This window comes from Anser brachyrhynchus, assembly GCF_964034855.1.
Source record: "Anser brachyrhynchus genome assembly, chromosome: 1".
NCBI classification, from domain to species: Eukaryota; Metazoa; Chordata; class Aves; order Anseriformes; family Anatidae; genus Anser; species Anser brachyrhynchus.
In genome coordinates, this window is record NC_137694.1 from 69,832,004 (window position 1) to 69,855,643 (window position 23,640).

The window sequence follows — 23,640 nt, forward strand, 5'->3', positions numbered from 1 at the left end:
AAAAAAAACTTTTTTATTTTATTATGTTTTTTTCCTGGTTCTCATTTTTTGGGGGGGAGCTCATGTTATCCTATTGCAGCCAGTTCAACAGAGAATATTGGATGCTAAGTGTTTGGCTCGCAGTCACAGATGGGACAAAGGACCTGTTTCTCTGTCATTCCTGTACTTTGCTTTGTACTCACCTTTCATAGTCACCGCTATCTAATTATTTTTATAGTGATAAAAAGTTTGTATATTTGTAAATGTATATCTAAATAAAATTCCAGAGCACTAGACTCTGTAGTCCGTATAGAATTAAAGTAGAGTCTGAATTGGTTTAAAGTTTTCTATTAAACATTAAGTATTACTGCTTTATTGGTTCTGAGAAGTACTTAACATGAAAAGATCTGCCCATTCTCTCTAATAAAACTCTGTTCAGTATTGTATTTGCTCAAATACAGAAACCCTGTGGTTTTCCAAAGGCATTCTGTTACTGAGGTCTCCTTCCCCTTCCAAAGAAAGAATATATGTGTTCCTATTTTAAATGCCATTAGTATTATTATTTTCTCCCTATTTGTGCCTGGTTGTGAAGTTATGTATAATAATATGCCTTTTCTCTTTCTTTCTTTCTCTTTCTTTCCCTTCCTTCCTTCCTTCCTTCCTTCCTTCCTTCCTTCCTTCCTTCCTTCCTTCCTTCCTTCCTTCCTTCCTTCCTTCCTTCCTTCCTTCCTTCCTTTCTTTCTTTCTTCTTTCTTTCTTTCTTTCTTTCTTTCTTTCTTTCTTTCTTTCTTTCTTTCTTTCTTTCTTTCTTTCTTTCTTTCTTTCTTTCTTTTTCTCTCTCTTTTTTTTTCTTTTTTTTTTTTTTTCTAGCCATGGCATAGTTAGCAGTATTGTCAGTTCGAGAGTGCCAAAATCAAAACCTAGGCCAGAAAAGATGATTTCAGAGAAAAACAAGACCTAGAAAACCCCAGTTTATAAAGATTTGATTTGTCATTCTTTACTTTCTGTCTTTTTATGTATTTAGATCTTCTGCAGTATGTGTGGCTCACATTTCCCTGCAGTTCTCTAATACTGAGGAGGGTTAGAAATATGGCTTATGAATTTTAATGAAAGTTGAGAATTTTATTTAATCATATGCTGGGGCTTTCACTAAATCACCAAATAGACGAAGTGCACTTAGAGTGGGAGCTGAGCTGAAGATGCTAATTTTTAAATGTCTTTGTTTTGCTTTAGCATGGGTATTTCAGACAGATTCTCTTACTGTTCCATATTCCTTTGCAGGTACCATTGCATTAGCGTACATATGGTTTATATATAAAATTTGTTTTTTTCAGCCATGAGGCTGACTTTATAGTGTTTATAGAAAAAGCTTGTGCTGTAGTGCACAGGATACCACCCTACATATTGCGAGTGAGCTAGCTCTGTTTCACTTCTCTTTTTCTCTCTCTAACTATGATTTTGGTGTTAGGGTCTTCCCTGTTCCTGCCCTCTTTCCATTCCCAAACTGCATACTCAGCTGGGGAGGGAGAGAGGCTGTTTTCCCTAGAGAACCATTAGTCAGTTTGTAGGGTAGAGCAAAGTAGTTGGCTTCCGTGGAGCCCCTGTTTTTATGCATTCTTAAGCATGCAAGAGTTTTTCTTGCTGCTGAGAGCTGCCTTCCTTTTTAGGTGTTAAAACTGTCAGAGCTCGGTTTCCAGGACTGTTTTAGATGAAATTCAAAGTAGATGCTTGCCTTCTGAGTGAGACAGACTGCACACATGCAAGCATGTGGAAGTTTGATTTTGTTTTTATCCCTCCTTTTCTGCTACTGATATGCTTAGCTCCAGTGGTCTGGCAGTAAGAATAATAAAGAAAAGTAATTGGGTGATATGAGATCATTTACCATTGCTCTGGACCAAATCAATTCCTAGTAGTTTTTGGAGGAAGTGGAGGGGTCTGGAACAAACCCTTCTGTTAGTGATCAACATAAATCCTTCTACTTCCAAATGCATTTTATGTCTGTCTCCATGTTTTCATGCACACGCCAATTAAATAATATTTCTTTCTCTTGTTCTGGTTTCAAAAGGTTGACTCTGACTCAAGTGGATTATGTGCATTCTCTCTGATTCTGACTTATTCTTACTATTATTGTTATTATTTTTAATACCATTTTCATCTTTTGATTTCTATAAAGCTTGTAGAAATCATGATTTCTGAGTAGCCTTATAGGTCAGATATACTTGCTTTCCTTCTTTTCTGGATGTTGTGCTCTATTCAAATAATTTTTTTTCAGAAGTAATCTAGGATAGTGTGGCTTGTGGAGGTAAAGGGTGTCATACCTACACAATCGTCCCTATGTAGGATGGCCTGGCAGAGATTTTGTTGCAACAGCTCTGTGTGTTTATTTTCTGTCTTAAAACTTGAGGCTCTTCTGTAAGTGTGATATACTCTTTATTTTTTTCCTCCTTCATTCCTTGGTTACTATGGACCATTGTAGAAATGCCAAGAACATTCTAGCATGAGATGAAAAGTGTTTTCTAGACTGTGAGGAAGAAATATATTTTAAAGCCAAGTAAGGTTTAGTAGATTATAAAAAATGGTATGAAAAAGTTGGCTTTATAGGGTCATGCATTTTATGACTATGCTTGAAAACTGCCTAGAATTGACAAGGACTCTTAGTGTCCTATAACTCCTCTTTTACTTCCTTTAGTTCACCACTTTAGCAGGTAACAACCACAGGGTTAATTCAGTAAAGCATACTGGCATAGTACATGGCATGCAAAGAGAGAACAATGATGTTGAAATTCTTTTACACTAGGGGCAATGGATCCATCAGCAAATATACAAACACGTCTGATTCCACAAAGGCACGTTTGTAAAGAAATTAAATGAAATGTGGCTCGTATCATTTGCTATGAAGAATTAGCAGTTTGCTAATAAAGTGGTGCCAGATTCATTGCCAGAATAAGCAAGGTCTCACTCCATTGGTCCTGATGAGTTTATAACTGGTTGCTTCATTGATGACTTTGGCCTCTTTTCAGTAATTGGTTTTGATAGTTAAATGCTGAAAGGTGGAGAAAGGACTAAAGGACTAGTTATTATAGCTTTCGGACTCATTTTTTACTGTAACATTAGCTGCTGCTGCCATATCCCACCTGTGACAAAAGGCCCCTGGAAGACGCATAGGATGAGGAGCAGTGGGGCAGAGCAGGGGCTGCCCATGGGGCCAGGGAAATGCGGGAGGGCACTCCTGGGGCGATGCGAAGCACCAGGCAGTAACTGAGGACCAGGGTGGGTGAACCATGCCTAGAGAAGATGGTATGTTTCAGAAGACTGTTTTTGGGCTTCAGAATTGGTGGTGATTGCAAGTAACATCCCCTGATACATCAGCCTGGTTTCCTGGGACTGGCTGGATGGGGAGCTGCCTTACATTTGGTCCACCTCCTCTAATGGGAATGGTTACTCCAAGCTTGACTCTCAACTGCATTGCTTCGTTTTGTTGACAGTAGTTAAACAGTTCTTTGCTCTTCAGTGGACTGTGTACTCAGCAAAGGTGGGAGCATGAAAACCGTTGCAGTGGGGTCTCATGCTACATCGAGTTTTGAGGGTGTGGTATGTGCCAGAGGACTGTAGGGCACATGTAGGTGCCCTACCTGTAGGGCTGAATAGTTAACACAGAAGAGGTTTTCTTGTTACAGAGGTGCAGGAGACAGGGAGGAAGAATAAGTACGAGGATTTTAGTAAAGGTTCTGTGAGGCATACAGCCTTTGCTAGATGCATCTCTGTAGCTTTTGCACAATGGTTGTTTACTGAGAGGCCAGCTTTCATAAACATCAAAGCTGTGTTTAATGCAGTAATGAGCAAACATAACAATATGGAGAAACAAAGAGGGAAACTTGGCACAGCCAGTATTTCAGTCAACAGGATATGGGAAAGGAATTTCAGTAAAATGAGGGTGTCACTCATAAGGCTGTACCAAGTTTTAAAAAAAAAAAAAAGTGTGACATTTCTGATCTTTGATGCTTATCTGCATGTGTGGTTTGTCTCCAGTTGTGGGGGTCGGTAATCATAAGTAACAATTTACAGAAAAGAAGAAAAGGATGTGTAGGAACAGTTGATGTAGGGAGAAAATACAGATTTCATATGAGATGTCCGTGCCTCCCCCCCCCCCCCCCCCTTTTTTTTTTTCAAAGTAGTTTTAATCTCTTTAGTCCTGGGATGAGTGTCTTGAAAGGATGTTTCACAATAAGCATAGGTTGTAAGTCTCCTTTCATACCTCTAATCTGGGAGAAGATGCTTCTTTTAGGAAGGTGTGTTGGGGGGAAGGACACACAAGAAAATGCTTATGACTGTAAGTCACTGCGTGTCACATTAACCCTCCTGTTTTTATCATCCTATTTTTATATTTGCATTAAGCTATACTTGTATGAGTAAGGAAAAACATTACCAAGAAGAGATCCCCAAGTAGCTCTAAAACAGTCAGCTCGTAGGCTGTCACGCGTGTCAACAGAGCGCTGAGAGGCAGGACTTGAGCACTGTGCGGCTCAGACTGCATGGCAGCTCTTCCTGGGCACTCGCTGGTGCTTCCACACTTTTTCAGCAGGTCTGAGAATATCTTCATTGTCAGCTGTTCACGTTTGCACATAATCTGTGGATACATAAAGCAGTCATGAAGCCTACTGGGTATTCTCTCTCTCCTTTTCTTTTGCTCTGCCGTGGCACATAGGAAATGAGCTGTTGTATTCAAATTGTATGCTGCTTAGAGTAAGAGAGTGAGCACCTGTCTCAGTATACAGTTATGAATTACAGTAGAAAAAGATGGAGAAAGACAAATTCTTTTTTCTATAGATTGGTCCAAATATGCAATCCAATGCCTGAGAACTCACAACACAGCCTGTTGTAGGGTTGTGCAGAGAATGAGAGCTGAAATTGAATGTAATTAATACCTCTCTTTAATTTGAGGAGCTGCATACCATCACAAATCTTAATTTCCACAAGAACCAACCCATCATCTCTAAACTGTCTCTTTGCTTTCCTCTTTTATGCAATAACCCTGACATGTTTTCCTTTAGGGAATGTATCTCTATTCTTTTATTACCTTGAGAAGTTCTAGAAAAATTCAGTGATGAGACAAAATTAAAGCTGTCAGTGACTTTCATGCTGGGTATAAAAAATGCATTGCTGCTTCATCAAATGTCCACTGGTTTTGGTGATCTCATTGTTGATATGTCATCTCTCCTTTTGCCAGTTCAATCATAAACATTTGTCTAATGAATTCAATAGTGGGAATGTTATTGGCATGAGCAGTGTTGTGCTCAAGATGATGCTAGGTGTGATTTGGCTCTGACTGCACAGGTACAAAGTTACAGTAACACTCTCATTATGAAGCTAAAAGCTGTGTGAAGTAAATCATAAAAGCAAACCTGTTTGTTTGTTTTTCCAAAGACAATTTGTAATCGATTTAGAGTGTGAATGTTTCAATTAAAGCCAATCAGTGCGATTTATCACTTACCTGTGTTTTTTTTTTTTCTTTTTAAAGCTCATGGGACATTCTGAATGGGATCACAAACGAGGACCCAGAGGATCACAGGTCAGTAGCTCAATATTTTGTGTTTCTTTTTGACAGTTTGAGGTATTTAAGCAGTTTTTCTGTCTGTGATTGGCAAAATTGTTCATCTTATTAATATTTGCAGGACTGAACCATAAAAAGAAATCATAAAACCATGACAGCCTTCATTATTATATTTTTTGAGCTATAATCCAAACAGGTGATCCCAGCAGAGCTGAGTATTGCAACAGAAAGAAGTTTCTTTCTGTAGCAGAAAGATGGATTAGATGTATTGAAAAATCATTTCTTACTCTGCTTTCTCCATTTATCTCCAGGATATCAAAGGAATGCAATTTCAAATAACATGTGTGTGTTATTTTTTTTTAACCCAACAAACTTGTAAAACTCAGATGGCCCTCCTATCTTGTTCAATAATAGAGGGATTAGTGGTGTTAAAACTGTACAAGCAGGTGGGGGAAGACTCTGTAGCTCATGGTTTGCTGTTGACTCATCGCTTAAGGGAAGTTATGCTAGTAGGGTTAATGGCATCATACATTTTTAAATTTTCTGTAGTATAAGAATTGCTGCAGAGGAGACATTGCTACTAATGTGATGCTCAGGAATTTTCCTGTTTGGAAAAAGCAGTCTCTCCCATCTGGTGCTGAAATGATATAAATACATTATTAGCCTTTCTGTATTTCAGATTTTCTTTTCCTTCAGTTGAAAAATTTTTATACAAATGTAAACATCTAAGTCTAAGTAATTTATAAACAGGCTCTGTTACTATGAAGCTACCTGCTATTTGCAACCTTAATTTCAGTAGGTTAGTTCTTGAAGTATCCTTCATACTCCCCCTTGCAAAAATCACTGGAGTACCCACTTTTTTAACGAGAAAATTCTGTATGTTAATTACAAAGCTGTTGCTTGTTTCGTTAATAGACAAGATTTACTATTTCCAATGCAGAACTCATTTACTAAGTTGTCCTTTTGTTTTTTTTAGCCATTATTATTGTTGAATTCTACAATTTTTTCTGTTTTCCAAGCTTCTGCCTTGCATCTTTTTTCAAATCCTTCTTGAAATTTGCAGGATGTTTAGTATTCCATTAAACAGTTTAAGATGGGTTGCAGTTCTGATTTTCCAGGTGTCAGTATCTACCAGAAAACAAGCTAGTTTTCAATGGAAACTTAGGAATTTCAGAAATCCTATCCAGTCAGGTGAGAACTGTTTGATACTTAATCTCTCTGGCCTCATCTAATGTACAGGTTCATTATATTGTGTCCTTCTGGTCTAAAGAGTGGAAGGTAAATTAGACTCCTAACCTACTGTTGAGTAGAGGTGGTCACTTGAAAGAGTCCTATGATGGCTTAAACTTTTCTAACATTATTACAAGTCTTCATCTGATTTATTTTTCTTTAATGTATATAAAAATATGTGTATGTTTTTGTATACTCTACATCAGTGCCTTCATGATTGAAGAATGTTTTGATGTTCTTGTTCTTTTTTGGTTGGTTGTTTTTGTGTTTTGTTTTGTTTTTATTTGTTGGTTGGTTGGGTAGACATTTTTGAAGGTTTATAGCTATCCAATAGAAACAGTAGAGAAAGTGATTTAGGTAAGTGGTATCAATCTGATTTAAATAGATTTTAAATTAAAAGATAAAAATAGATGAATTTGACTATCAAAAAGGTATCTTTCTGCAGGAAATTGGAGTTGTGCTGTTTAATGGATCCCTTTTGCGTTTTCTGAAAAAACAGACAAACAAACAAAAAAACTGAGCTCATGGGATGAAACAGTTGCTGAAGAATTTGTTGATTATTTGTTCTGATGAGGCTGATTTCTTCCAAGAAGGGTTCCAGAGAACTACTGCCCTGGACTCTTTCTTTCACCCCCTTCTAAGAATAAGGAGGGTTGCATGCCATGGTCTGATTTCAAATGAGATAGTCACATGGACATTCACTCAGTTGCTGCAAATGCCATCTGCATGTGAAGCCATTTGTTGGGCACTGTGAGAGAAAGCTGTAGTTGGTCAAAATGAGATAACTGGTTACTACAAAAATATAGGTGGAATCCTCTGAATTTCAGTGGAGACTGAGGAGGAGATACTTGTTAGAAGATAGCTCTATACAAACTTTTAAGATTTGCTCAGTCTGACTGAGTATGGTTTTGTTCCTTCCCTGTGTGATATTCTAGATACTCCTCTACCATTTTGTATTAATAAATAAATAAATAAATAAATAAAGTTCAGGGATAACGGGATAAGAAAAGTTCTTTGGCATTCCCTGCAGGTCAACCTGCAGTAGTTTGAACTTTCCTGGAGAATACAGTCATAGTTTTAAAAATGTTTTTCTAGAAATCTCTGTATCAGATTTTCATGTAGAAGTTTCCAGTTGATTGTTTTTTCCTTATGCTGAATGTCTTTTGATTTATTTTTTATTTTTTTTAACAAAATACACAAAAAAATACTTCAACTCCTCAGAGTGTGTACCTTCAAAACGGGAAAAACTGCATACATGTGGTCTCTTTGATAGAGAATAGAATCCATCTTTAAAAAAGTACAAAGTTTACATCAAGTTCTTTCTTTAAGCAATCTTTGTTGTTGTTGTTGTTGTTTGTTGTTGTTTTTCTGTGTATAGGTGCTCTGCAAAGCTTCTAGAAAGCTAAACATCATAAATCTTGGCAGAAACGTTGTAAATCTAACAAACAATATGTACCACAGAAATGTTAAGGTAACTTGAATAAGGTGGGAAAAGAAAATAACCCAAGCTCTCTATCATGTCATATCCTAGTGCCCTGTCACAGGAAATAAGGAAGAAAAGTTTCATTAGGGAGAAGAAAGAAACCTAGTTTATTGCACTGTAGCCTCAGATTCTTTACATGTCTTTGAAAACTGTCTTTGATAGGGACAGTGTTAAACTGAATTCCTTGAAAATTTAGGAAAAAAATAAGGAAGATTGGATTTTCACATGCAATATAAAATTTGTTTGTTTGTTTTTAATCCTTCTGTGATTCAGTTGCATTGTTTCCAAATTGTATCCTTAATAAATTTACCCTTTGTTAAATAAGGTCTTGTTTCAAAATTAAGATGAGTAATCTGGTGGATACACTCAGACATCAGTTCTTTAAAGATGGACTGGCAGTTGCCTGCACCACATGATTGCTTGTGATGTTTCCCTAGATCCGTGGGGCTTTACTTCAGCAAGGAAATGGGACTTGGAAGCAGAGGTCTCACTTGGCCAGTGGCTGGGCAAGTAGCGAGAGGGAAGGAAAGGGTTTTTGGCTTGTGTTATTGTAAGCCAGTTTATTAGTCTTCCATGATCTCTTAAATCTTATGAAGTGAAGAATGTGGGAAGATCGATCTTATGAAGCCACCTCTGTGTGTGTGTGTAAGCAATGTCACTTGAAAGAAAAGGAAGTGGAACCACTGGTTTACCATAAAATAAAACTAAATTCCATCAAGATTTTTTTTAATTTTTTTTTTTTTTAGAACTAGTAGTTTTTCTATTCGTTGTGTTTGAAACATAAAAGGAAACTACTACAGTGCACGTCATATTTCTTAATGAACCACTTAGAAAATATGTTGCTTTTCTGCTTGTGGGAGTTAAAAGCAAAGTGAAGTAGTTATAGGTAGCACTGGATGTCACATGAAATACACTTAGGCTTATGGGAATTTCTGTTTACAGGAGTTTGTCTAATGTGAAGTATCTGCAATTCAATAGGATGTAAATAGGACAAGTAAAAAGCTGTCTTAACAGTGTTTAACTTGCTCCCAACTTCCACACCAGAACCTCACTCAGTCCATTGTAGATTATACACATATGTGTATGTAGCTATGTACATTGTAGGTTTCCTTTTCTGTTAGAATAATTTTTGCTCTTAAAGTTGTTGTAACTAGAGTCAATTCTATATTGACTTATAAAAAGTAGATGAGTTCCTGAGTACCTACCTCTTCATTTTTGCCTTCATTTTTTGATCTCTGAAGATAAGAATTCCTGCTGTAAATGCTTCATGCACAGAACTTATTCTCTGGATTTGGTACCATGGAGGAAGTGCAAAGTGAATTTTATTATGTTCCAAGCTTAATTTTTAAAATCAATACAGATTAAGATCTCGGAAAGAAACTTCAAAATTAGCATTCCAAATTAAAGAAATTTCTAAATGTTCAGGAATGTTTAACCCATCTAAAGAAAGCTCTCTCAAACATACACATGCAGTCTGTAAAACTGTATCATCTAACATGTATGGGGGAAAATACCATACTTATTTCTAATATTAGTATGTGTTACAAGAAAATATGAGTACTAGAATTAATTCTTGGCACATTATCCCTCTGCAGACAAAATAGGTAAACTGTATTTTAATTATTCTACTAAAACATAATACTCGATACTTCTAAGACATTTCAGGTGGGATCCACAATACACTTTGTGCAGACGTTTTTACAAGGGACCTTGAATGCATGGGAGTTGTTTGTTGCTCTGTCATCAAGCCTTGTTTGGCTTGCTGAAGATGTAGGCGTAGCCCCAGGATTCAGTGGAATTGAGTGATCATTCTTCCAGCATTATAAAAGGATGATGATCGGGAGAGAAACAGAGAGGTCCAGTGTTTTTAACTCTCTTTAAATATAAAAGCTCTCAATTATATATCTGAGGTGCTGCATTTTACCCCTCCAGTTCCTAAGCAACAGCTATTTTCAGATTGAGTGCGTCTAGTGTTGTCTACCTACTTCATGCTTCTGCGAGGTAATTCGTCAGTGAAAGCTAGGCTTTTCACTATCTCGCCTGATTCTCTTTGTCATGGTACTAAAAGGAGACAGATGCTTTAAAGAAACAGAGGAAGCTTTGGCGAAACTGGTCTGAACCTTGCAGCTTGCAAAACTTCCATACGTCGGGGAGCTCTGCCGTCTATAGCCATGAAGGAGAGGAATCAGAAATAAGGTTCTCGACACTCGTTTGGGAGAAGCCTTTTTCTTGAGTGTGAAAAACCTCTAGAGCAGATTCAGAATCATGAGCCGGAAATCTCTGTACTTGCTGAAGCGTAGATGGGAGTCGATTCCCGCTACTGACCAGGTACTGTGTTCTGGTGAATCTGTTGTGTCACTGTGTTCCCTTGCAATACCACTGCAAACAGACCTGCAGTGATTTAGCAGTGATGGTTGGGTTTCTCCAAATACAGTGAGATCCATCTGATCTTTGCTTTTTGTTTCCATGATGAATAGTACAAAAGTGTAGGCAAAGCCAACTTTGCAAGAGCATGTACTTGTGAATGTGGAGGTGCCATTGCAGCCCACTAATGCAGACTTAAGTAACCAATAGGATTTTCTTCTTGCCCAGATAAGATGTTTGTTAAAGGTTAAATTAAAAGGAAGATGGATGTTGCAAGTATTTTAAAAAGATCAGCTAAGGAAATGTGTAGTTACTGCTGGTAGTTCCTTGGTGCATGTCTTTGTTGCATGTCGTATCTCACATACATGTATCTGTGTATGTATGAAATCACTGGTTACAAATAGCTGTAATGCACTGGCAGAACCTCAGCTTTTCCAGCATCATCTTGGTTGATGCGTCATTTTGAGTATGTTAAAAAGGACTTGTTTACAGCAGATGTAAATGATATGGACCAGATGTAATATAAAAATTGTGGGATTCTCTTTGGAACAAGCATCATCATCATAGGTAGGACTAAAATGTCATAAATGGGAGTACAATTAGTACATTTCCTACTCTTGTGCCAGGCACTGTAGGGTTATGTGAAATCATTTTTACATCTTACTTGGGATGTAAAGATACTAAAAGAAATAATTCTAGAAGTAATACTGAAAGGAAAGTGGAGGAAGTAACTTGTTACATGATCCAACTCAATTTTTCTGTTTATAGAGCGGTTGACTATGCCATGCATCTTGGGATGCCTTTACCAATAGGAAAGTAACAATCTGGAAGAAATTTCTTCAACAGAAAGAAAGATGGAAGGAAGAAATATTATTATTATTATTATTATTTTCAGAAACATCATCCTGTACCTTTTTTATTGAGAGAGGGGAGGAAAGGGAGTGTTACATGCCTTATTTTGTAGAGCTGTAGGTTTTAAAGCCAAATTGGACTTCTGTGAACATCTAGAGATCTCAGACTTAGTAATAGTCAAGTAATATCATGCTGTCACATGCTGTCATCTCAGGCCTATGTTTACTGTGTAAATAAGAATATAGCTTTTAGAAATATATCCAGGCTTAATTTAAAGTCTTCAGGTGAATAATAACTCATCATATTCTCTGATAAAATTTTTCCATTTGTTTAATGTTGCCTGGTTTTGGTTTGTTTATTTTTTTTCCTTTAAATAAAGCCTTTTCATATGACTTTGTCTAATTTAAATCTGCAACCATATCAATTTGCTACACCTTTGAATGTCAAATGTAAAAAGCCCTTTTTCAGATTTTTTTTTTTCCCAAACAGCTACCTAGGTTATTTTTCTACTTCACAGCTATCATTAAAACTATCTAAAACATTAAATTTCAAGGGATGTTCTGGTAACTGAAAAAAGAAAAAAAAAAAAAAAAGGCATCGTTGGTAAGCACAAATTGATCCAGCTCAATCAGGCATTCATAAATGTCCTGGTAAAATAGAAGTAAATAAATGCCGTGTTATGATGTGTCATTTGTCATGCTGTTTCTATTAAGGAAGACGTAGGGAGATTAGTGCTCCTTCTAAAGAAAGCTATATTTTAGCCTCTTGGATTCATTCTTTCTCTGACATAAATGCAGATCTTTCGCTTATTATGAACAAATACTTGACTAGCAAGGGATGCCTGTTTTTGCATGTTGATTGTTAACAATTTCGTTTTTCTGGTTTCCTTTTTCACTCGAACCCTAATGTTGCATTGCATCATACTATTACAGTATGATATATCTAGAAAAAATAGATACTCCTTACCTAGTTGTGAGGTGTGCTTGACCTCCCTGAGCTGTGTATCCTTTCCATCATCAGCCTCTGAAAGTTTTTAAAAAGAGAAAATGAAATTTCCCCGACCCATCTACCACTTGGGGAGAAGCGAGACTCAGTAAGTGATGCATGGAGAAGGAGTCGACTTGAGAGGAGTGTGAATCTGTAGGAATTTTTTGAAGGTAAATTAGGGGAGGAAGACAGTGTTCGATTTCAGTCCCAAGGAGATTTGTGTCTCCTGTGCTGTAGTTATGCTGGGCAGCACAGGTGCAGTGGGGCTGCTTGTGCTTGTTCTGTGCAGCAAGCAGGAGCCTTCCCCTTGCTCAGTCATGCCTCACACGAGAAGCAGTTACTGTGCAAGATCACAGCCACAAAGGAAGAGGCAACTTCTTCAGCATTTTAGGCTGATCCTGCTCAAATAGTTATCATACAAAAATAAGAGCACTGCCTTCTGGTGCCAATTCATTATTCAGCACTTAAAGGGATACACTAGCTTATTATGTTCCAGGCTAACTGTGAGCAAATTGTTACATTTTTGTAAGTAAGCAGCTACTAACAGTGTAGGTTATTTCTCTATTCAGAGAAGATGAAACATTTATGTTAATAAATGTTAAAAAAAAAACTCCAAGTTGGTTTACTGCTATTATCAGAGCTTTTCTTGGCATTAAAAAACAAACAACAACAAAAAGGAAAGCAATAAAATCTAATTTGTAATGTGGGATTTTTGACTTGAGATTGTTTCTAGTTCAAAATAATAAGGCAGATCTGACTTTTAAGGACATGAAAGCCATAACTTCACAGTGAAGCCTGGTACTGTATTTGAACATACTTCTTATCTTTTAAAAGTTATCCACTGCTTTTTATTCCTCATCTTATATGCTTTCCATCAAATAAAATTAACCCAGAACCATTTAGTAAAGGCATGGGTGAGCAGGCTCCAAATAAGGGGAGAGAAAACCCATGAGTAATTATGATGAATATAGACAATACTGTTTGAGGTCAGGGGGTGTTATATAATTTTATTTTTGATCTGAGGATCATCATGTAAGCTCACAGAGACCACACTAGAGAAGCCTATGGCTTCTAGTGTCTAGTACACCAAGCCTTTTTGTTGTTGTTTTGGTGTGTGCATGTATGAAACAGTGAGGAAAGTGGGTTTGGTTTTGAACCTTGAGTTAGAGCTTTATGGTTTCAGTTGGTGAGAAAAGTCTTACCTAGTTAAACATTTTTATGTGTGGGAGAGCCTGATCCTGTGGGCGTTTTGCATGGATAAGTGTAAGCAGCATGATGATAAATAATATATTAGCATCTTCAAGAAACTGTAGTATCTCATAGTGCTTGATCTTGAATGCTGTGTAGCTCTCAATAATTTCAGAAGGAACTACCTTTATAGATCTGAGGAAAGACTGTAGGAATGTTTTTCTTTCTTGCCCATCCATCAGTTAGAACTATCTGAACATAATCTGCATTGGAAAATATTTTTAAAGCTGCTAAGTTTGAAGTTTCAGTTCGGTTTCGGGGGAAATTCTCCAACTGTTGTTTTTATTTGATGTGTGTGCCTGTGGATCTTGTTTTTTGGACTGATGATAATTTTTTATCCCTGATAACTACAACCGAGAATGATTTCACTGAACAGATACACATTTAAATGCTGTGGTAACCAAATGAGCCAAAAGTGATGAAGTGTTAAATATTTGCTGTAAGGTTGTTGAGTATTTCCTCCTGCTGAAAATTCGCTGTAGATTACATGAGCTATAGTCTTCGAGTATAAATTGGATTTGATACCTATCCTAAGAGAAGAAAAGTCTTCACACATTTGTCTATGGCATAAAATTTTAACAACATTGTCTGTCATTGATTACTTTTGAGTTTAAAAACAAGAACTGGATTTATACAACAATATAGAAGCACAGTAATTGATATGCAGATTTATATAGCTATAAAGAGTTCAAAGGGATGTACAGTGCAGCTAAACAAAGACATAGTTAATATTTCTTTAGCTAGAAATGCATGCTTGTAAGAGTACAAGCAATGGTAATGCTTTCTGTACTGTTAAATTACCAGATTATATTTTGACATATTTGTGTAAAACCCGGGAAGTGTTGCCTCTCTCACCTGCCACTGGTTTACTACACAGCTATGCCTAGTACAGTTTGTAAGGTCAAAATCCTGATCTTCACTGCTGTTCCATTAGATAGGAAAAACTTCCATAGCCTGTAACCCATGCAGGGTGTTAAACTGCAAAGAAAAATTGATCCCAGTATGACTTAAGTCATAACTTTGTGAAATTATAAATTCAGGAATTTTTTGAGAGAGTCTGATATAACGTTACATCATGCTGCCCCCAGACTTTCATTCTGTTCTGTATGAAGTCATTCTGTTGGATTAAAGCTGTTTTGAAGAAATTGAAGGATTTTGCCTTGTCACCATTTGGAACTATGTTTCTATTTTTTCCAGGATTTATTGCTCACTTAGACATAGACATTTTTGCTAGTTGTACCTTGCCTTTCTGCCCTGAACGAGCCTCACTTATAAACTTTATGCATCCCTGAGGATGTATACATCATATCTGATATCTTTGTGAGATCAGAGCTCCTGTGTTTTATTTTTCTCTATGTCCATTAGATTTGGACTCTTTTTTGCCTGCTGTCCAGCTGCATACAGAAGGTTGACAGCAATGTGGCACTGCCTATTGTCTTTGTCCAGAGCCAATTTCACTGGGAAGTTCATGCTGAGGAAGCGTGTGTCCCTGCGAGGCAGCAGTTCTTGCCTCTTGGCAGCATTAAGGGATGCATCAGCATGGATGATTGCACAGGGGACAGCCATGGCTGAGATTTACAAGCAGGCACAGGACAGTACCAGATGACAGGGCAATCACCTTCCATTCCCTTGATGAAAGGGACACCACTCTGTCATCTTTTGGGACCACGCTGGAAATCTTCAGTGCAATGGGGATTCTTGGTACTTGCATCCTTTCTGTGCAGAAATCATTAAGCTCTTTATAGACAAGGGGTTAAGCAATTGGTATGGGCAAGGAGGCCATGGAGTAGTTGATGTGGGCCTGTCTAGGTCTCCTTGGCTGACAGATTGCCTAAGGATTGAGAAAACATAAACAACAGAGCCATCCTTTCAAGTGCCCATTACTGGCAGCTTGTGCCTGGTTATTCCTTTTCCACAAAACCTCTCCCAGGAAGACTACACCAAGTCCTTGAAGCCACACTCACCATGGGATCACCACCACAACAGCACATGGTCCCTTTGGGAAGTTTCAGTGGCAGAAGAAGAAGAATAAACATGCACAACTGAGGAGGAGAAATGCAAATTGTAGTTGTAGTCATTGTATCTACTTAGAAAGAGTGCATGCAGCCTGAGGGGCTGCAGGAGCAGGAATGAAAGTGACCAAGGAACTCAGCAGAAACCCCAAACTACCCTTCTATCTTCAGCTTATGCCATCCATGCATCCAGATTTTATAGCTTTTTCATTCATAGCTCATCCCTCCCTCACCTCCACATCAGAAAGGCCCAGGGAGAGTACATGCCTGAAGCCAAGTTTCCGTGGGATACATGACAACAGTGATCCTTGTATCTAACCCCACCTGAAAACGGTTCAAAAATTTGTTTCCTATTAAGTATATTTTTGCAGTTTCCCATTTATTTGTTGTTAATAAAACCTTAAGTTATCTTTTCATTAAGCACATTTCATAGCTTTTTTATGGCAAAGCAGAGATTTGTGGAGTTGGGATATTATGAGAAAGAGGCCTTATGGGAGGTTTGTGGGTTGGTGGGAATATGATGCTGAGGCTGGGAGAGGAGAGTTGCTTTTGCACAGCAGGCGAAGTGCAGAGAGCTGAAATTCAGACCAAGAAATGATCTATAAAACATTTCCTCATTTTCTAATGCAGCAAATGAATAATATAATGCAGAAAGTTATCTCAAAGAAATAATCTGCCTTAGATTTGGCCTTGCTTCTTTCAGAATTGAGGTGTTGAGCCACAGGCACTAGTTGTGGCTGTGGATCCATTTCTGCTTGGCCCCCAGGCTTTCTACCCTCCTGCTGTAGTGAATGTGCAGGAGGTGAATGGTGTGGCAGTGAGCTTGGCACCTGAGAGACACCTCTTTCTTGCCCATGTATCACCACCACTGCTTAGCAGATGACCGGTGGTGATCACAGATGTTCTGGAGGCGGACAGGATTGTCAGGATGTACTTTACGACTGGGAGCCAATGTTTCCAAAGTGCAACAGAGGCCCAGTTCATTTCAGTAGGATCAGCTCCAGAAATATGCTCGTCATGTTGCATGCCTTTGGCCAGGCAAGAGCTGTGAGGGGAAATCTTGGCACTGTATGTCCTTCTATGCTGGCAAATGACAGTAAAATGTCCAAATTGATACAAAAGAACCTGAAGTGTGATAGAGAAATTGCACTTTCTGTTGATGTAGAGCTGAAAGAGACTGGGAAAACAAGATAGGATATGTCTCACTGACAGCTGAGACACGTGATGCAAGAAAACCTCTTGCAACCTTCCATATCCATCACTTGTAGGGCGGAGAGAAAAACTTTTACATGGCATTGGACACTCTCTGAATCACCTACTCCATCAACTTCTCTGTTCCAATATGATTGGCAATGGGACAGGTAGAGTGAAATGTCAGCTTGATAATGACGGCCCTCTTAAGACTCAGTCACTTTGTCATGTCAGTATTCTTTGTAGCTAAGCAGGATCTAACCATAGATTTCCATAAATATTGCCTTTCTTCTTGTAAATCTTTCTCTACCATTAATCCTCCCAGGTTTGTAGTGCAAGTCCTGCTGCTATTGGGGCAATCCAGTTGTGTGGAATAGAAGCTGGCTGATGACAGTCAACTGCAACAATTGTATTTTACTTTATTGGGTAAGCAAGAAGGGATATTCCCAATTCAGGAAGGCTGCAATTTGAAGGATCATAGCTATGCTGCGTTTTGTAAAAGAAATCAGCATTGAGATGCAAATGGCAATCTGAAATGTCTTCCTAGGGAAATGGTTCCTTGAAGCTACATTTTAAGAGAATAAGCAGTTAATAAGAGAATTAGCATGGCATTTAACTTAGTTTTTTGAAAAGCAGAGAAAGTGGAAGAAGCTGATATGCTGTCTTCTTTTTCCCAAGCATTGCCTTAGAGTGGAGAGTGCATATCCACTTCTGTGACGTAAATAGAGATTGATTATGGCAATTGGATTGGGAGGACAAGATTGTGAACTGTCATCATTTGGAGCAGAGGAAGTGGATCTTTTTCTCTCTGGGTTGATCATATTCCTGAAATACTCATTCATCTCCCTGCATTTCTTTCAGAACCCTAGTGTATCTTTCCAGTCCAGCAGTTTTCACCATTTTTTTTTGTTTGCTTTCAGATACCTATTTTTTATACAATGTAAGTTTTCTGGCAAGAGCTTGTATGTCTTAATTTCTAACTCTGAGTCTTCTCTTTAAAAGACAAAAGTTAAGAGATTATATCCACGTGTACTTTTTGTTTTTCAGATTCCCATGTACAAACTGTTACAAAAAAATGCCTGGTGCATCAGTTATACTTGTTTGTTGGTTTTAGGGGTGTTGAAGTGTATTGGCATCTTGATGGTTAAAGTTTATGGCTACCTTTAAGTACCTTTACAAAAACTTGAAGACTTTCACAGAGTTTAGCTGTAGCTAAAGCCCTCTGCTTTAGCACAAGCTAAAGCCATCTGAAGGTTTTCAGATTGCAAATTGCCAAAACTTGGGTGTCCATATACCAATCCCTGAAACAAGAACTGCACTGAGAATGTTCTGAGTACACATTGGTGCACCTCAAAAAGGTTAGCAATTAATGATGAGCAAAACAGTGTCCCTTAGTTTTCTGGAAATGGCTATACTGGATAAAAATTTCCAAACACGTGTTAACATTTGCAAGGAAAACTTCAGTGCAAACATTGAAAGTTTGACAAAAAGTATAAACAAGTGAAAACGGGGTTTTCAGGAAATCAATGGAATTGATGTCCAACATAGTAAGAATGGGTGATACGGATAGCTTCCTTGTAGTAATTATATATATATATATATATATATATATATATATATATAAAGCAGTAAATTTTTGTAGTGCTGTAGCTTTTGAGATGATGAGAGACCAAATTTCAGATCCTCCTAACTACTAATACTGAGAGTTGTGCCACAAGGTGTTCTTTTTATTTCCAACGTCTTAAATTTCACTTACTGCGTATGTATGTTTCAGGTATTTGTCACCTTCCTAAGCAAAGTGTTGAATAGAGTCGTCATGAATTTTTGCCTTCCTGTTTTCAGAGATGAAACCAATTATGGAATGAACACAGTTAATGTACTTGATTTTTTACTGAACAGCAATTATGCCTACTCTTCAGCCAGGATGCTTCCACTGGTATGTTAATAGTAACACTGCTAGGGGATGTGGGCTGTTCTTCCTTATAGAGTTTCACAATGCAGCAGTGTCTTAGTTGTTGGAAGATGTCTTCAGCAATGAGGATAAAATGAGGACTGATTGTGCTCTGTAACAACAACTTAGGTTTAAATTCATTTTTATAAATACTGTTGTTTTGTTGTTTTTTTTTGTTTTTTTTTTTTTTCTTCTGTGCTTTGTTTTGATACTGGGGTAGACGTATGCTGTAATTGCTGCTATATGAGATAGTTTTAAAGAATAAGTAAGTGAAAGCATTTCCTATTGTTCCTTCCTTACAGGAACACATGCTGAACACTCTAGTAGCTCATTTTATGAGTTTCCCAGTGGAAAAGTTCACAGCTGATCAGCTCTGTTCTCAACACCAGATGTTCTTTTTCTGCTTGACTTTAGTAGCGAGCCATAATTTTGTTCTGTTTCTGATGGATCAGTGTTCAAAATTTCAAAATGAATTATTGGAGCAGCCTCCTGAGATTTTTGAATAAGCCAGAGTTGGAGTAAATCTTAAAGTCAAGTCATAAAAGAAAATTTCATGTTGGGTTAGATTTTACAGATCAAAGGTTCATTGTGTAATAGGTCTGCATTGCTCAATTTTCAATTCCTGAATAACCTTGAATGTTACAAGAGCAGTATGAATTCTTGCAGTCCGTAAAGGAAGTCTGGAGATTATAAGACCTGAATCTAGAGTTCATAAATTTTGAGTTATTGGGCTTTATGCAGGACTGAAAAAGCTACTTGTTACGGTGAATAGACAAGCCTCTAAAAGAAAGTTAGAGTCACCAGTTATTGAACTACAGAAAAAGGCAAAAATGGTTCAGTTTGAAAAAGGTATCTTCATTAATGACCTGTGTGATGGGCAGAGTGCACCTTCAGCAAGTTTGCAGATGATACGGATCAGGGAGGAGTAGCTGATACTCCAGATGGTTGTGCTGCTGTTCAGGGGGATCTCAACAGGCTGGAGAAATGGGCTGGCAGGAATTCATGAAGTTCAACGGAGGGAAATGTGAAGTCCTCCCCACAAGTGAGGAGAAGTAACCTCAGGCACCAATACAAACTAGGGGCTGACTGGCTGGGGAGCAGCTTGGCAGAGAAGGATCTTGGGATCCTGGTAGACACCTAGTTGAACGTGAACCAGCAATGTGCCCTTAGAGCAATAAAAATCAACAGCATCCTGGGCTGCATTAGGCAGAGTGTTGCCAGCAGGCTGGGGAGGTGTGCCTTCCCCTCAGCACTGATGAGGACACACCTGGAGTACAAGAGAGACATGGAGATTCCTGATACTCATCTCTGATAATATTCACATATTTACTGGTATCAGAATTGCCAAGAATGTCTTACTGAGAGTGATGCCACAACGTACCATTATGTGACCCTTGCAGATCATAATTCATCAACTGATGTCCTTCCCATTTCTGGATGATGCTGGTAAAAGGATCAGAAAAAATCTAGACAGAAGGGGAATGGAGTCTTTTTCTACCAATCCTTTGCAGCTCACAGAGTGAGTGAGGTATACAGTGTTAATGAGCCTATCCTGCTTGTTGAGATGTGGAAGTAGAAGGTGAGCTGAAAAGTTGTAAATACTCTTCCTCTCTACATCTCAGTCCCATCCAGTAGCTGGAAGACACGTGGCAGTAGCAGATGTTTCCCTTTTCATTTTCTCTGCATATCCCCCACACAGAAACCACACACACCAAATTTGGGAGGATGGGAAAAAAGCTGTAGATGGAGAAGAGAAGCCAGAAAAAAAAAAATCTTTCCAAACAGAACTGGAGCTTTATTTAAAAAATTGGCTACAAAGGTAGTGATTTAAAATATGTAATCCCTTTTCAGACTGCATAGATAGTATTTTGGTAGAAACCCAAGAAAAAAAATCTCTAAAAATGAGAAAAAATCATTTGTTAATAACATCTATTCTTCTTCTGGTACCTGACAGATAATTTGAAATCTTAAATGTATAGTTTTGAAAGTTTCTATGCTGTTCTCACAAACATGCCCTCAGCTTCTGAGTAAACCTCACACATATGGCATTTTCAGTTTTCACATCCAGGATAGAGGGACTCAAATCTTCAAAGCTAGGTGATGTGACAGAAATGTGGAATGGCAGTGGGCTTTCTGTGTGTTGTATAATCATGAGCCAGTTTTTATAGATCTAAAAATAATAACTGTCTGTATACAGAGATTGTGTTTTAGGACTCCTGGAGGGTTTTTTATATGCTTGCTTCTTTTTAATTAACAGTTGGAGTTGAGTGAACAATCTGCAAATAATTATTTTATATTACATTCTTCATTAAGATGCAGAGAATAGAAGTGGAGAGTAGCTGACAGGAGAAGCTGTGGTAGTAGTTTTTATGCCTTACAACTCTGCGGGAAGTGAAAGTGATAAATATCTGAAGTTCATGATTAGGATCTTAAAGGATCAAGGTTTCATTTGAGAAAGTGCTCTCTCAAAATGGAGTTTGTTGCTAGAAGTTTGGTGTGGTTGCATTCTCATCATAGAAACAGGCGCTGGGCAAAATCACATTGTAGATTTTGACTCATTTCTGTTGAGATAGAAACGACTCGGACAATCATGCTTTCTAACAACTATGTATAGCTGTTACCTCCTGACTTATAAAGAGACCAGCTTTCTGTTTTGAGCTGTTTTTTTTAATATTAGCATCAATGATCAGTGCAGCTTGATGTTGGTGGAGGAGCAGCACAAGGCACAGGCATCAGAGGACACAGCGCAGACGGACAGTGGCATGTCAGCATCTCAGTTGTGATAGCTCATCCCCAACACTCTTAGGCTATAGCAGCAAAGGGTTTGCTTTATAGTGTAAGTTTTTACTGAAGAGAAAACAGAGCATGCAGGAGAAGGAAAAGTAGAAACTGAAATGGAAGTACCTTAAGAGGGGTGTGAATCAGAGAGGTGCATTATCTTATCCTGTAACAGACACATTTGCTGGAGCAAATCTTATAATCTCTTGGCATGGGGTATCCCATTGGCTTTGGGACTGCTTAGGCAGCACCTTTCTTAAAAGATTGTGATACTCCTTCCCCCCTACTCCAGTGCTGAGTCTTAGAGTTGGGAAGAAGAAAATGGAAAAGTTATGCAACTGGTTGGTGGATTCCTGAGATGCTCGAGGTCCTAGGGATGAGCTATTTTTGTTCCTGCAGGCATTGTGCTTCCAACATTTTGTTTTGGAATTATTTCTGGAGTTCTGAAGTCCAGGAATTTTTAGCAAGTCCTCACCATGGGAGCAGAAAGAAACAAATCCAAGATATTTTAATATGGCACACATAGTTCTGCTGTTGCCAAGGGGAATTGCTCTACTTAAATGTCAAGACAATGTTAGCAGCAGCTGACTTGAGAGAAATAATTTGGTGATCCCAGTCCAGTTTGTAATGGTCAACTGTCTTTCACAGAAAAGTCTACCACAGTCTTTCAGTGCTTGGAAGGTACTTATTGTGTAACGGATATGTAAACTGCACTCTGCTTGTTTCTTCAAGCTGGGCTTTTCAGAGTCGTTGTAGTAGGGTAGGCGAATCTTCCTTTCTCAACATCTCTCATGTTCTAGAGAGAATCGTTGGATGTGGCAATCACATAAAGGCACTGCACAGTTTTGGAGTCAGACTTTTCTTCTGATGATATTTGGAGGTGCACCTTCTCTTTCTCTTTAATTAAAAATCATGTTTCTTGATCTCAGTTGCCTTTGCAAGGGAGGTAGCTAATAGTACTATTTTAATTGGCATGGTTCTTCCCATTGTGGTACTTGACGTCATTTGGAGGACTTTACTCTGTTTTACTCTCACTTGCTTGATCATCCCTTGTTGTGTGACCACAAGTTATAACCTGTCCCACTCATGTCCTTTGCCATGTTTTAGTACAATTGTTGACTTCAAAGTTGTTTTTTTTTTTTTGTCTGTTATAATGAAATTGGAATTTAACTTAGTCTTGCCTGGAATTTTCTCACAGTGCCATAAAATCTTACATACATATTGATCCTGGATCTGTTTTAAATGCAAATTTTTACTTCAGTAATACACAACTGTTATTTTTCCAGATACTACTTCAGGGACCCCGGTCAGACTACTTTTCCCATTCAGATGTAATGACTGCCCAGTGCTTTATGAAAATTGCTGTTTATTATTGGCATACTAGACAGATGTTTTCATGTGACCAGAGTGCGTGTTGACACTTACTAGTTTTTCTTCATCTCCACACTTTATGACCCTCTAAATGCTTACTGTATTAGAGACTCTATCTTTTCTTTTTCCTTTCAAAAAAAGTTCTAAAGCCTCTTAACTTTACTTTTTGATTCACCAGAAGCCAATTCTTAATAGGAACACAGACCTAGATGCTTCCTCCCAGTACCCGTCTAGATTTCTTACAGGCTTCCTTTGTATCATCTTTGGCTCTGTGTAGGCCCTTGAATCCAAGCAAGATTGACTTATCCTTGCCAAACTTTTTTCTCCTTATGCAACGTTTTTAATCTGAAACTTTTCCCATCCACAAAATGAGGTCTGGATTCTCAGTATTTAAGCCTTATTCCCTGCAACATCCATTGCTTTGATATTTAAAAATGCCCTTTTCAGTTAAGGACAAAATCTTCAAATGATTCTCATAATTCCTGTTCATCAGCTACTGCTTTTAACAATATGACCTGCTCTCATCAGATCCTTTCAGTTTTGTCCCTGTGTCTAGCCTTAACTCTTTCACTGTGACAAATGACTGTATAATAACCTAGTGAAGCTCTCTAAAACAAGAAAACAAAAGATCACTCTCAAATTT

The 23,640-nt window shown here is 38.0% G+C and overlaps 1 protein-coding gene across 3 annotated transcripts in view; it reads left to right on the forward strand.

Annotated features, from left to right (window-relative positions):
- PDE3A (phosphodiesterase 3A) overlaps window positions 1-23,640 on the forward strand; it is a 266,042-nt gene that overhangs the window by 157,986 nt on the left and 84,416 nt on the right. For 2 of the 3 annotated variants that reach the window (XM_080582850.1, XM_080582851.1), the window contains exon 2: window positions 5,498-5,548. In XM_080582850.1, coding sequence (XP_080438976.1) covers window positions 5,498-5,548 — 51 coding nt within the window. Of the gene's footprint in view, window positions 1-5,497; window positions 5,549-5,571; window positions 10,572-23,640 lie in introns of those variants that run through there. The other variant, XM_080582852.1, reaches the window with a different exon arrangement.